General features: G+C 36.3%; 1 protein-coding gene across 1 annotated transcript in view; it reads left to right on the plus strand.

The window, feature by feature from the left end:
• POLN (DNA polymerase nu) overlaps positions 1 to 14,484 on the plus strand; it is a 102,478-nt gene that overhangs the window by 7,195 nt on the left and 80,799 nt on the right. The window contains exons 3-9 of the mRNA XM_075709796.1: positions 553 to 1,026; positions 1,494 to 1,684; positions 3,508 to 3,620; positions 5,569 to 5,726; positions 12,504 to 12,572; positions 14,039 to 14,099; positions 14,306 to 14,370. Of these exons, the coding sequence (XP_075565911.1) occupies positions 553 to 1,026; positions 1,494 to 1,684; positions 3,508 to 3,620; positions 5,569 to 5,726; positions 12,504 to 12,572; positions 14,039 to 14,099; positions 14,306 to 14,370 (1,131 nt within the window). The remainder of the gene's footprint in view (positions 1 to 552; positions 1,027 to 1,493; positions 1,685 to 3,507; positions 3,621 to 5,568; positions 5,727 to 12,503; positions 12,573 to 14,038; positions 14,100 to 14,305; positions 14,371 to 14,484) is intronic.

Consider the following 14,484-nt stretch of genomic DNA (forward strand, 5'->3'; position numbering starts at 1 on the left):
TTCATATATATTTTTGTTATGTCTTGCAATCTTCTAAGTTGTTTGAAGAAATTGGTGGGGATCAGTTGACTCCGTGTACTTGAATTTCCAAAGCAGTCATTATGGTCTCTTGCCAAAAGTTCTTTAGTAAACTAAGCTGTCACGAAAAAAGCTCTGAATATTGAAGCTAAAGATGGAAATGAATGGTTTTGTCTCTCTTCAGACAAAGGCTGCTAATAAGCCAGTCGCTATGGAAGACAGGCTACTGGACTAGATGCATCTTACGATTATTAATTTGCCATTTTTAGTGTTGGACTAATATTAGATTAAAAATAAATGGTGGGTTTGGATGTAAGCAATATAAATCAACAAAATAATCTTTACTGATAAGTACTTGAATTTTGTTTTATGTAATGTGGTTCCCTTAAACTGACTCTTTGTTTTTTTAATACCAACATTTTTTTTTTCATAGAATATCACTTCCTTCAAAGCTTATCCAAATTAACTCATGTGCGTTTATTTCTCCTAATAAGTTGAATAATTGATTCACTAAAAGATTTCCAATTTTTCCAGGAAATTCATGATTCCACAATTGCCTTAATAAAAACATCTGCCAGCCCTGAAAAAAGTACTGCTGGTCAGATAGTCAGGACAGTACACACTGATGAAATGCCTTGCTGTCAAGATACCAAAATAGTGACCTATTACCAGGATTTAGACTTGCCAGCATGGGGATATAGAGAAAGTAATCTTTCAGTAGAAGCAAAAATTGGTGGAAAGAATAAAGCTACTTCCCTTAAAAGAAAGCAAGATGTGCCTACATGTTCAGAGAAAACAAGAAGATTACCTGTAAAGACCTATGCTTCACATGAAAGAAGATACAGTTGTACTTCTGGACAAACAGAATCTTCTGAAAATTATCCTTGTGATATCAGGAGTTTGGGATGTGAAGAAAAAAGAGAATTGCTTGCAACTGTAGAACAGGCAGTGGCTTTTGTAACTACTATGATATTTCAAGATGGTTCTTCACAGCTCAACTCAGAGCAGGTTAGTGAATGATGTGTTTTGTTCAGGGTCAGCTTTGTAGAACCATTTGAACTGTGCACATGAATGATAAACACAAAACCATATTCGTTGGGAGCCTAGAACCTGGACCAGTTTTGTGTATTATTGCTTACCAAAATATAAATATAAAATGAGGTAAACCTCATGACTACAATTTTTTTTTTAGTTACCAAGTAAAACTTAAAAAAAATGAATCTGCTTGGCGTAAACAGGGATTTGTATACTTGAAGTGAGACTGTTTGAATTAGAGTTTTTTTTCCTGCTTTTTACTATGTCACTGTGAATTTTTGTTTCAAGGCTGAAACACTTGCATGCTCCTCTACTGTGTCAATGGTGTGTGCAAGAACTCTAGTGCACATAATATGTTTCATATTGTAAAATATTTGGGAAACTTTATAGGATTGCATAAAATCTGTCAGAGGAAACACTATTGTAATTATACTTAACAGGTCTTAACCTCATCAGTGAAAGGAATTGTTGTGTTGGTGAAGAATCAGACTGATCACCCTTGCCCTCCCAGTTATTCTTCAACTGACTATACTTGGAATGCTGCTAATGAAAATGATAAATTAATTTATTTAAAATCTGAATGGTCATCTCTTTGGGAACAAGAACAACAGGCTCACAAGAAATTTGCTTGGTGAGAGTGTGTAGGAAAAAATACTGTTTTGCTTTACATACACTTTTAGCAACTGTGATGTTGGTTACATGGCACAGGCTTAATCTCCTTAAAGTCAAGCTTGTTGAATTTCATATTAGCTGTATTAGTTCTGTGTCAAGCCTGGGCTAATACAAACCAAGTACAAATAGACTATGCCTTTGGGCCTAGCATATGACTAACTGCAGCCCTGCAGAACTAGGTTGGGGTTCTGGTAGGAGCTGTTTACATTCACGTAGAAATCCTTTATGAACAACTTACAGCTGTATGGCACCAAAAAATATGATTCATCTGGGTTTATCTGTGTCTTATCTTCCATTTCCCGAACTGCATTTCTTATCTAGTACATTTTTTATGGATGTTATTATGGTAAACATCCTTTTTGAGCTCTGCTAATACTTTAATTTTTTGAGCACAATAGGCTTTTTTAATGGCTTTTGAGATCCTGAATGAAGTTTTCGTGATAGTCAGTAATAAAGTTACATCAAAATTACAAGATAATTTTTTAAAGTGCTTTATGTATCTGTTTAATAGTTGGACTAAATTTTAAAAAGAAGTTGGATTATGTTTTAAATTTCCAGTTAGTATAATCAAAATCCATTTCTATTCTTTACTACTAACTTTGAAATAGTATCACATAGAGGGAGAAGTGGGAACTGAATCTGATTCTTAGATATCATAGTTGCATGTTAAAACTTCATTAGAATATTTTGACTTTCAGTAATAACTGCTTTATTGTAAACTACTGAATTTGGGTTATTAAATTACAAAGCATTCATTTTCAAGATGTTGGACTTGGTTGTTAGTTGCATCTCTGCCACTACTCCACTGTGACTTGAAACAAATCACTTCACTTACCTGTACTTCTCCAGCTGTAATATTGGAGTTATATGACAACTAGTTTAACAACTTGTTGTTAGTTTGAATATGGGTTGTTCTGAATTGAGGAGAACGTATGAATAAAACATATACGTATGAACAGTAAAAACTGAATAATAAACAAGTTGACTAAGTGTATTAGCATTTAGATGAAACCTATAGGTAATTTTTTGTTCTAAGAATGGCGCAGTTGTTCCATAGTGGATCTACACTGTATACAATAATACCTCATGATCTACACAATTTCTAATATGTCCAAAAACTTGGTACTGTGGTTTCATACCACCAAAGATAAATAAACTTGAAAGCTTTATAAAAAAAATATTATTTTTCTATATTGCTATAGAGCTTAAATTATTTGTGTCTTTTTTTTTGGCAACCTTTATATACTGATCTATATAATTGGTAAAATCTACTTAAAATAGCATGGATTTGGGAACTATAGACATTTTCAAAAGGAATGGAAAAATGTGACAAATATGAAGCATTCTAGATTTAAATAGCATATTAACACTAGGCAATTATGGCAATTTAGATTGTCTAGTAACTTTTATATCATGATTTTACAATACTACATTCTCAGAAGCCTCTGTGGTCTTACTTGGGTGTATTAAAATATTACAGGGATGCCAGTTGCTGTTTCGGATTCAGATTGCATTTAATTTTGAGTGTCAAATAAGGATTTGTTTTCTTTATGAATATATGATAAGGCATATCTGCTAGGATGTTTAATTTATTATAGAATGAAGCTTCAGGGATTATTGAATTGAGAGTTTAATATTCAAATAAAGTATTCTGTTCTTACAGGAATAAAGAAATGTCTTGTGTTAACTGTTTAGTATTAGGTGCTAATCAAATGTATAAAGTAAATAGATTCACTACATCTAATAGCAATGTAGTTGTGTTAACAAACTACTTCTGTGCAGGCAAGTGTTGTTTCAAATGCTACATTGCAAAGTTCCGATTATTTGCTTCAACGCAAAAGATTTTCTGAGGACTCTACTTCAAGTTTATGATAATGAAATTAGCTGGAAACAAGGTAACTATCTAACCTAATCTATGATCTAATCCTATAATCTCTGTGGTTTTGATGTTTCTGCTAAAATCACTAGGTGTGCAAGTAACTAGGTTGGTGGTTAAGTAATATATTGGAAAACAGAGTTTTAGTACCACGGAAAAGAACACTCTTCTTGGGGGAGGTTGTGACTGGAGGCTTGGGATGTCAAGGTGATGTATTTCTTCTCAAAGTAGGAATCAAATCATTGAATAATTTAAGGATAGCTTCCAGTGGAAACAAAAACTCTCAACACAGTCCTGACTATAGCTGAAAAGGTCAAACTGCTTCATGTTTCATGTTCTCTAGAAAAACTTTCTCTGCTCGAGAGGAAAGGCTAAAATAAATTCCAGAGGTGCTTAAAGTTGTCAGAATTAGGAATCACTTGAATGGGTCCTTGGTTTTTTTTTGATAGGAACAAATAAGATTCTTCTATATGGATTCAAAAGCAACTATAAACAGAAGATACAAGATGTAAATATAACTTTTATTTTTTTCTTGGTTCTATGTATGGGATTACTGTTGAGTGAATTACAAAAAATAAGTGTGACCTTTCAGGAAGGACTCCCTCTATGGAGAGTCTTCAGCTTGTGTTCAGCATCTGAAAAGTTTTGTCAGTAAATTACAGTAAACTGATGATGATTTAGAATCTGGTGTTGAAGATCTACGCAAAAGACACTTAGCCCTGGGAATGGGAATTGGGGGAAAGAAACATCATGATGGTACTGGCACTAATGACAGTTTTATAACCTGTACACACAGGAAATACTAGATCTAGGGTAGATCCTATCTGATGCATGAGATTTGAATCTGAAGTTTCTAGTATCCAAAAGAATTCTTGTCTAGGTTTTTTTTGGAAGTTGATGCTTCTTCACCCATTATTTCTGCTATGGTAAAAAAAAAAAGAAAAACAAAACAAAAACAAACCCAACACAAATCCCTTGCCTTTTTTTAAGGTAAAAAATCCTATCACTGTAAATCAAGCAAACACTGAAATTTCTGTCTGTCATATTGACTGCAATCACTTGAATGATTGCACTCATTCTCAAACTAGTGTACTAACAGTGGAATACATACAGATACAGTAGCCCTAACTAGTAAAATATGTCATGCTTTGCCATTGGGATTCACCGATGTTTTGGAGTAGGAGGAGGACAGGGCTTGAGTACCATTTCATAATCTTGGGGAAAGTATGCTTTATCAGCACAGACTCTTCACCCCAACTTGAGCCTGGTTTTGCCTTGCTCCTTTCAGCTTTGTTCTGTCTCTGTTCCTTACGTGCTGCCTCCTCACCTTGAGGGTGTCATCCTTTTTCCATGACTGAATTGGTGGCTATAACTCACTACTGCTACCCTCACCTTTGGTGAAAATTTTATTTGGGAAGCAACGGATGGATGGTTGGGGGGTTTGATTCTTTATCCTTTTTCAGCTAGAGACTGTCTCGTGCTCATTGTAAATAGAGATATGAGAAAAGGATCTTTGAGGTATCTCAGGTTGTTTGGTAACAGGATTCTCTTCTTCCATGTATCCTTGGTAAGATGTAGTTGTTGTTATTAGAAAAATAAGCGCTTATTTCATGCAGTCTTCACATGAGCTTGTGAATGTGCAGCATCTCACTAGGCAGAGAGGCTTTTACAGTCAATCTTAAGAACCAAAGGTTTACTTACATTTTAAAACCTGGGGAAGAAAACCCAAAACAAACCAAAAAACAAACCCACAAAAAAACCCCTCTTCAAAAATATTCAATATTGAACTTACTCCTATGTAGTCGTTTGTTATAGCTGTGAATTCAATGTTTAACATTCTCATAGTGTAAATGCTTGTCCACTTATGATGTGTGTCTACAGGAAAGATGGGCAAAACTTTAGAGGTATTTCTCAGTATGGGAAGTAATTTAAATATGTTGATTGTCAGAAATAACTTATTTTTGTAGTTGCTGACAGTGTCGTGTTAGATCCAAGGATTGCAGCATGGCTGATAAACCCCAGCGACACAGTTCCCTCTTTTGAATGTTTAATACAGAAGTATTTTGAAAAGCCTTTTTCTATGGGAACAGTAAATACAAATACAGGCACTTTGAGAAATGCATCAGTAAGTAGTTTGTTTTAAATTGTTTGTATTTGGGTTAAAAGGGGAAGGAAATGATGAAAGAATTGCTTTTGCTTACAAAATATTGCAAAGAAATGATAGAATGCTTTTCTGATGGAACAAGAATATTATATAAGTACTACTTGTTGGAAATCTAATTTTAAAGAAAGGGGAGAAGGGAAGGGTTCACTGCATTCTACCAAGATGGGATCATATTCTCCAGGAACAGCTGTAAAATGCTGCTTCAAAACCATAAAGTTCAGTAACAATATTAATTAATGTATAATCTGATCTTTTTTTCTTTCCACCTCCCTGCAAACTGATTTCCAGCTTTCCTTTCCAAAATGTCTAATGCCTTATCCTCTCATTGCTGTGAACTTGTAGCCTGTATTGAGTTAATTGTTATTAACTTTTTTGCTGAATTTAACAGCTGGTAAAGACACCACATCATAGGCTGAGGAACAGTAAGGAGTCAGATGTGAACCTTCAAGCATGTGTATGAAAAATGTGTGAATTTTTATTCTCAATGAGAGAGAATGCATGAACTTTTTGACAAGTTATTCCCAGCACTATAGAAATGTCTTACTGTCTGTTGAAACTTATTTACTGGATGTTACAAAATTTTGGTGTTTGCTTTGGACCATGGTGATCTACTCTGGACACATTAGTCTTCAGAGGTTGGTTGAATGATAAAAATAGATGTGCAGCAACCGAAATGATGTTTTTTTGAAACCTTTCACTTTTCAGAGGCCTTGCTTGTTCAGACACAAGTGCTGTAACATGATTCTAGGGCTTCTAAGATACAAATCCACAGATGTCAAGTGGGCTTAGAGCATGGACAGGGGTCAGTTGTATCAGCACCTACCCATCACTATAGACATTTCTGAGAAAACCAGAGCCAGTTTACTTTAAAACACTAGCTGTAAACTGCAGTTGTTCAGAAGCTACTTTGTGAATTAAGCTATTAATGTAGGGAATGGACAGGCAAACCAGCAGAAGCTATGGACTTGTTGGTTATTTCTATATGTGATGTCCCCTCCTGTGAGTCAGCATCCTTAATCTTGTCTCTTTCCTTAGCTTGACTCAGTCCTTTGTTCTTCATATATCACATCTAATCCTAGTTATCATTTCTCAACTTTGTCATCCTGATTCCCAGCTCTGAGTTAAATATTGAAATCTTATTTCCTTCCTGCCCTACTTCAGGTCTGGTTTGTTTCCTTGCCCCAACCATCTCCAGTGCCTTTATGCTAACTTGTTCACCCAAGTCCCAGTTAATGCCTCCCTCTAACATCCTGTGATTATTCCCCCCATTCCTTATGCAATTAATTTGTTCCCTGGACTCTCCCACTTTCTTTTTGGCTTCTCTGTTTGCTCAGTGAGTCCCGGTTCTTCCTGTGAATCCTAGCTCTTTTCCAGGTTTATCTCTTCAGCCTTCTTGCTCTGACTTTACTGGTAGGTTCCTAACAGTTGTCTGTACTCCCGGAGGGATCCATGCCAGGTGATGTATCGTGTCTTGTGCCTCACCACTTCGGTTAAGCTCCCTCTGTATTGTGCTAGTCTTGTCCACCCAGCATAGTACTTGGAGTGACTGCTATTTTACTCTGTAGCCTGCTGCTCACCCACACACCTCTCTAGCACAGAATGTGTGCTACTTGCTGCTTGTCTATATATTTGATGCTGTGGCAAAAGGCTCAGTAAAAGGGGTCATAGTCCATATACCTTGAAACCTTTGCTGAAACAAGTGCTAAACACTGTACTGCTCTTGTTATTGCTGCATTTGCTGGTAAGGAATCTTGGTGTCAGTTGAAGCGTGTCACTGGGCTTACTTCCACCTGCAGAACGGGACCAAGCAAGCTGTCTGTTGCTGAGAGCATAGTATTTCACAGACAGCTTGTTGTTCCAGAACCAGTGGGTATGGACAGGATTCCCTGGAGAGAGGTTGGTGGAATTTCACTGGAGTATGGGCCTGCTCAAATTAATCTGTCTGTGGTAGAGAGAAGTGCTCACTGATAGGACTAGACTCTTATAAAACAAGGATGACCACCAGTGGATTTTTCAGCTTTGAAGAGAGCCCTCTGCATCCTACCTTCAGGGGCCTACCATTTCTCAGTCTTGTAGTGTTCAAGTCTGCTGTAGGCCGAGGGGAAGCCTGTACAGTAGGTGTCCATGTTGTCTACTCACAAATGACCAACACAAACAATGCTGTAGTTGTAAAGACTAATAGCCCTTGAGCAGATGGGGAACCTGCATGGGCTGTCAGTGGAATTCATTACCTCATTTTAACTCTTTTCTGCTGCTGGGGCTTTGCTGGGACATACTTCCCACTAACAGACATCAGCTTATGCAGAATCTATTTAGTTCTGTCTGCTGTTACCTTTAGTTATATGGCTGTTTCAAGATAAAAACAACTATGATCCAGGCTTGAGCATGTTCTGAATGACTGCAACACTAGTGCCCCTTTGTTTTATGGTATGTGGTAGGAAAATGTGTCTGCAGCAAAGATTACTCCAAAATTCGGGTAATTCTGGTTTTAGCATGAAACACAACTTCTTGTAACTGATGGGTATCTCTCACACTTCTGTTATGTTTGGCACTTCTCTTAAAAATTAATTGGACCAATATGATAAAGTTCCCGTGATGGTTCTTCCCCAGCTGTGTACCAGAATGCATGTCTCTGTAGCAATAATCTGTTATAATTTGTCCTAATATAAACTAATTTTCAGTCAGTTCTGGTTCTATTGTGTTTGAGCAGCAACAAGTAATTTGGATTCCTTCTGTATTCTGTTTGGATCAAATAATGGATGAAGTATTGCTCTTGTCAGTCTGCATCTGCTGTAATGCTTTGGTTCCAGACTTCTGTTTTTCTTCAAATAATGGGGCTGTTTTTCAAACAGTAAACCAAAATTGTGAGTTTTGTGTACAAGGCAGATTTTTATACACTGTTTGGAGGATGGATTATGTTTACCTGTTGATTTACCGCTGACTCTTGCACTGTGAGGGCACAGGATCAAGTGTTTAGATGTACTCGTGTCTCAGTCCGTGCCTACCCTCACTCCCTAGAAACGCAACCAGGTTCTGAGAGTCATCCTGAAGAGGAGGAAGAGATAATGGCATCTAGCTCAGGGAGAAATTCCTGCAAAAGTCCCTGTTCAGATGGGAAAAAGGTGTCCAGAGATACATTCTCACAAACTCAGAAGGGTCCTTACCTCCCTGAAGAGGGAGGAAGATCATCCCCCATCCATTAACTTTGATATGAATATTTTTTTTTTAATTTTAGAAAAAGCCTTAATTTGGGCATCTGTTTAGACTATATAGATCCTCCTTTAGGAAGGATTTGGAAGATTTCCCAACCACTTTGATGATTCTTACCTGCTTTTGCTTCAAAAGAACTACTGTTCTGGTTGGACAGATTAAAAGCCCTGGAGGACCATAGTATTCTGCCATCAGGCCTGTTCTTAAAATATTCTTGGAAACAATTTCAGTGGCAATCTTTCATAGTTTAGTCCATAATTCATAGCTTAATGACATCCAGTTTAGTAGAGTGATATGAGATCTACTTACATTGCATGTACTCTTCCGGATGATAGAATCTTGGTTTTGTTCTTTACAAAATATTGGATGTTTCATTCAAATGGAAGCATTGTCTTCATTTTCTATGCAATCTTAGAGGAGAGTGTAAATCTGATAACAAGTAGAAATGTCCTTTTCTTTCCTTCTCGTCACAGAAGGACCAAAGGAAAGATTCTGAATATGTCAAATAAACCCATGAAACTGTGAAAACGGGCAGCAAAGTCAGATTTGGTAGCATAATTTCTGAGAGCTTACTCTGGTAAGGAGAATGCTTTCTAGCTCAGTTTGAGTAGAGAAAGCAGAATATATTTCTTTTGGAGCATATTTTTTTCTTCCAACTGCAGGTATTTCATGAGAGCAGTAAGGTAAGAAGCCTGTAGAATAGCTGCAGGTTTGTAGAGGAAGGAGAGACTTCTGCAGCTCATGGCATGAAAGCCCCTCTTAGTGTTCCATCAACTCCGAGACAGGAATGCAAATAATAAAGTGAGCATAGAATAATTAGGATTCCTTTAAAATGCACATATGGTGAATGACAAACCTGAAGGTAGATTGCTTACAAGATGCCCAAGGAGCCCTCTCAAGTGCTTTTTCAATTGAGAAGCTTTCCATGTGACTTCATGGCCATTTGGTTTCCTGTCAATATTTTTTTTTTTTATTTTCTTACTATTCTTGACAGAAAGATGTAATTCACTTGGGAAGCAGCTTCTAAATTTATTTTCAACCCTGCCTATGTGTATTAATTTAGTAGAAATGATCTTGGAATACCCTGTTCACTAAGAATCTAGCCAAATCTAAGTCCATCTCCAGCAATGTGGCTATTGAGGAAGAAACAGTGAGTATTACCACATTATCTTCTAAACTGGTTATGATTCTGTTAGCCTCAAAATTAATTTCTGCTCTGATGAGTCCTCCATGTGATGTACATTACACTCACGTTGTTGAACATAAAATAGTAAGCTTAGGCAGCCTGCCAGCTTGCAGTTCTACTTGCTATTGATTTCTCCCTGCCCCCCTGCTACTATCATGGACATGAATCTGCAATCAGTACTGCACTGTGTCTGGGATAATTACCTTGCATTCTGGATTTCTGTACTTGCTTAAAATTCTGTAGTCTTACGGGGTTTAATGCAGGCTTTCCCTGCCAGACTTCTCTCGTTGGTCTTTCCTTTCTGAGATTTTTTTCTTCTTTTCTTCATTCCCATTTATTATATAAAACCATAACTATACTAGAATCTTTCTTAGAAGTCTTAATTACCCTTATTAAAATAATGCCTTATGTCAAGTGAATCTCCTATCTACCTTTTTGGATAGTCAAGATGCTGAGCTCAGGGTATGGAACTCTAGAGGATCTCACTAAATTGAGTGAGCATAAATTGAAAGTAATGCATGCCAGAGTAGTTTGAATTTACAAAGAGATCTTGTAAGCATTGCTGCCAGTTTTATTTTGGTTCAATGTGTAACAGCAGCCAAAAAGCCAACAAAATATAGGCATGATAAGGAAAGGTATTGAGAACAAGAAAAGGGACGTGATTTTTTTGCCATAGAAAACCTTGGTGCACTCACATCTTGAAGACTGTAGTTTTGGTCTCTGCATTTCAAGAAAGTGGGCTCCTAAAAGGTCAGAGGATGGAACAGCTGCTTTATAAGGAGGATTTAAGATGGAGACAGAAAGACTGAAGGGCACAGTGCTAGCAATTTTCTAAATTATTATGAAGGCACTGGATAAAGTAAATGCAGTGGTCCTATTTGGCAAATCCTGCAGTACTATAACTGTGAGTCATTTGATGAAACTAGGAGGAGATGGGGTTAAAAACTGATAATTTTTTTTATGCTGTTAGCAATCTAGAGATAAATAAGAAAATGTTAAACATATTTTTGAAGCAATCAAAACCTGGACTGTCCCTTAGAGATGCTAGTCTAACTTCATGAAAAAAACATTGTAGTCTGCAGATTAAGCAGGTTCTGTTAAGCCAATTCTACACCTAGTGTACATGAAAATAATTGATATGTGATTCTCTTTCTAAAAGCTGTTATGTTCTCCTGCTTCAACTTATTCTTCTAAACTAAATAAACCTGATTAATCTCTTTCTCTGTAGGTCATGTTTTCTAAACTTACTGTTATTTTTGGTTGTCTTCTGTGGCCTATCTGACATTTCTTAATGTCTGTCTGAAAGTATTATGGCCAAGTTGCCCCAATACTTCAGCTATATCCTCAGAAGTATTTATCAACACAGAGTAAATGCCTCTTTTTACACAAATAACCCCTAGTTTAATTTCACTGTTTTACATAAAAAAACTAAGAACTCTCATAACATGTCATACTTAATTCCATGTAAACTACTTTCCTGCCTCCAACATAGACCTGTACATGATTCTTGGGGAAGAGTATATGGACAGGCAAGCACATAAGTTTAGTCCTCTGGCATGCTGTCCTAGGTTCTATGGTTTGTGGCCAGGAATTTTATGGGACAGTGCCAGTGTTTTTGCGCTTAATGGCTTGGATGTAAATTTATTCCATAATTTTGATGATTCAGCCATCTTTGAAGATACAGGCTGCAGGAAAGAAAATCTATGTCTGCAGCATTTTTCACATTCCCATCTTTCCTCACAGGAATTTAGTGATGAAAAGCAGCATTTTATTGTTTACATTTTGTGTATTAGCCTGATAAACAAATTTAATAGGTTGACATTAAGTTTATTTTTAGTGATCATGTTCTTGGAGCCAACTATCATATTCTCAGTCTCTGTGTGTGTTTCAAAATAGTCTTCTAGCCAACTGAATGAGGTGGCATGGCTCTGTGCAGAACACCTCTGGAACAGAAGGGAAGGAAGTGAATAGTTCAGGCACAGAAGAACGGCAGTACTGATAGGAGAAAGAAAATTCCAAGGAATTTTTTCCTCATTTTACAAGTAGTAATAGAATTCTGACTTCAATGTCAAAGGCAGTGTAGTGATACTATTTCTCCATACTCGGTCTGTGCAAAATGTAAATAAAGGAACAGGTAAAATCTTGAATATTCATGATATGTACTGCTCTGTTCATGAATTGTGTTTGTCAGAGGTCTAAGAACATTTTAGAAATGTTAAATATAACAGGAGACGTACAGAAAAATATATTTAATCACTTTTAAAATAGATCGTATTCTAAATATTTTCATGTTAGCATTAAAACTATTGATTTTTTTCTTTATAAATTTTTTTTTGTATCAGTATCAAAACTTAGGTGTGAACTTGAAGAAGCTTTATAATGTAATGATGGGTCTTGCTCATGACTTACAGGTAAGATATAAAAAGTAGTTACTTAGATATAACTTTGGAGGTATTATGAATTAAAGGGAGTTAGTGATGTGCTTCTCATTCAAATCAGAACCTCTACTTGGGTTAAACAGGTGGCTTCAATCCTTATTGGTTTATAGTGCTGGTCAACATTTAAAATAAAGTTGCCCATCAAATTTGCCATTTTTTCCAGAAGGAGGAAAAGTCTCAAGGTTAATCTTTAGAAGAACCCTTCCTCTGCAACAGTTAACTAAATATTTAAATGAAGATTCTAAGAATGGGGAATGCTAAGAATATTGTGACTTTTGTTTTGGTATTTTAAAGCTATATGAAACAATCTAAAAAGTGTTAACAGTTAAAACAGTGTAGGGGTTTTTTGATGTGTTCCTTGGGTACAAAAATTCTCAGCATATCTTTTGCTCTAGGTTGTATTAGCCAAACACTGGTCAAACATTGGAACAGGCTTCCTAGAGGGGTGGTCAATGCCCCATGCCTGTCAGTGTTTAAGAGGCATTTGGACAGTGCCCGTAACAATGTGCTTTAACTTTGGGTCAGGCGGACTAGATGATTGTGGTAGGTCCTATCCAAATGAATGATTTTGTTCTACTTTAGCCCTTATTGCAGTTCAGAATGCATCTCGAGAAGTCTTTTAGTGGATTTTTTTGTGTCTGTTTTTTTCCCTGTAATCATATACCTGGAAAAGTGCCAGAATTTGGGGATGTGCTCAGGTTCTGGTGGAAGGTACATCCTAGAATGCTAGGGGATTTCCTTGAGATCAATGGTAGCAAGCACAGGGCTTAGACCGTTAGTTGACGGAACCATATTAATCTGGATATCTAAGTGGCCCAGCAGTATGATGAAACCATCTGTGAAGGAAGGCAACAGGGAAACACCAAAGACACAGAAATACCAAAGGCACAGAAACACCAAGAACCAGCCTACAGGAGGAGTTGTTAGACAAGTGTTGCTGTCCAATTGCTTCAGTGGTTAGAGAAAAAACAGACTTCCTGTTCTTTGTAACTAAATTGGGTCCATAACCCTATCATCTTTTATTTTCTTCGTAATGAAAACAAAGTTATGAATTCTGAATGGTTGCTTAATTGTTCAAGTGAATAAAGAAAAACAGATAACTATATGTCCTATTATAATGGAGCTTGCTCTAAAAATAAACAGTTTAGAAAAATGAGGTATGTATATTTCTTTATGACTACTCCTGTACAAAGTGATTATTATTACAAAACGTATTACTGTTCCCCACAAAATGAAGTGATAATGGACCACAGTACTTAAATACTGTAATTCACACTAACTAGTATTTCATTCCACAAACAGTGCTGTCATATACAAAGAGATTATACAGAAAGTGAAACACTGCTTACTGGAAAATAGATCCACATAATGACACTACTATATGTTTTAAGATTAAAGTTCACTGATACTGAAGAATTTATTTGTATCTTGCTTTACAGGTTCAAGGTTTGTGGAAATTATTTTGCACATTAGAGCTTCCACTTATCAAAATTCTGGCAGGTATGAAAGTTCAGTTCAAAATATGAATCTTCACTATTTTCACACAGCTGCTAACTATGCTCAAGTAGAAAGTTAAACCTCAGAATGCTAAATGTTATCTTAGCCTCATAACAGCTGTGTGAGTTTCAGATTCTGTTTTACAGTCTAAGCATGTAAGATCGAAATTGTCAGTTGTAAGTGTTCTCAGTATATAATTGTATTTACAGTGATGGAAACACACAAAATACATGTGAACAAACAAGAACTGAAAAAAACATCAGAGATTCTGGGGGTAAATTTTGTCTTTTTTTCTTTTGGAAATTGTACAGCATAATCTTTCTGCTTTTATTAAGGATAACTGATTAAAAAGAGAAGGAATCTTTTTGTCATGTTTTACATGACAGCT

The sequence above is a fragment of the Pelecanus crispus genome, chromosome 4 (assembly GCF_030463565.1).
Source record: "Pelecanus crispus isolate bPelCri1 chromosome 4, bPelCri1.pri, whole genome shotgun sequence".
NCBI classification, from domain to species: Eukaryota; Metazoa; Chordata; class Aves; order Pelecaniformes; family Pelecanidae; genus Pelecanus; species Pelecanus crispus.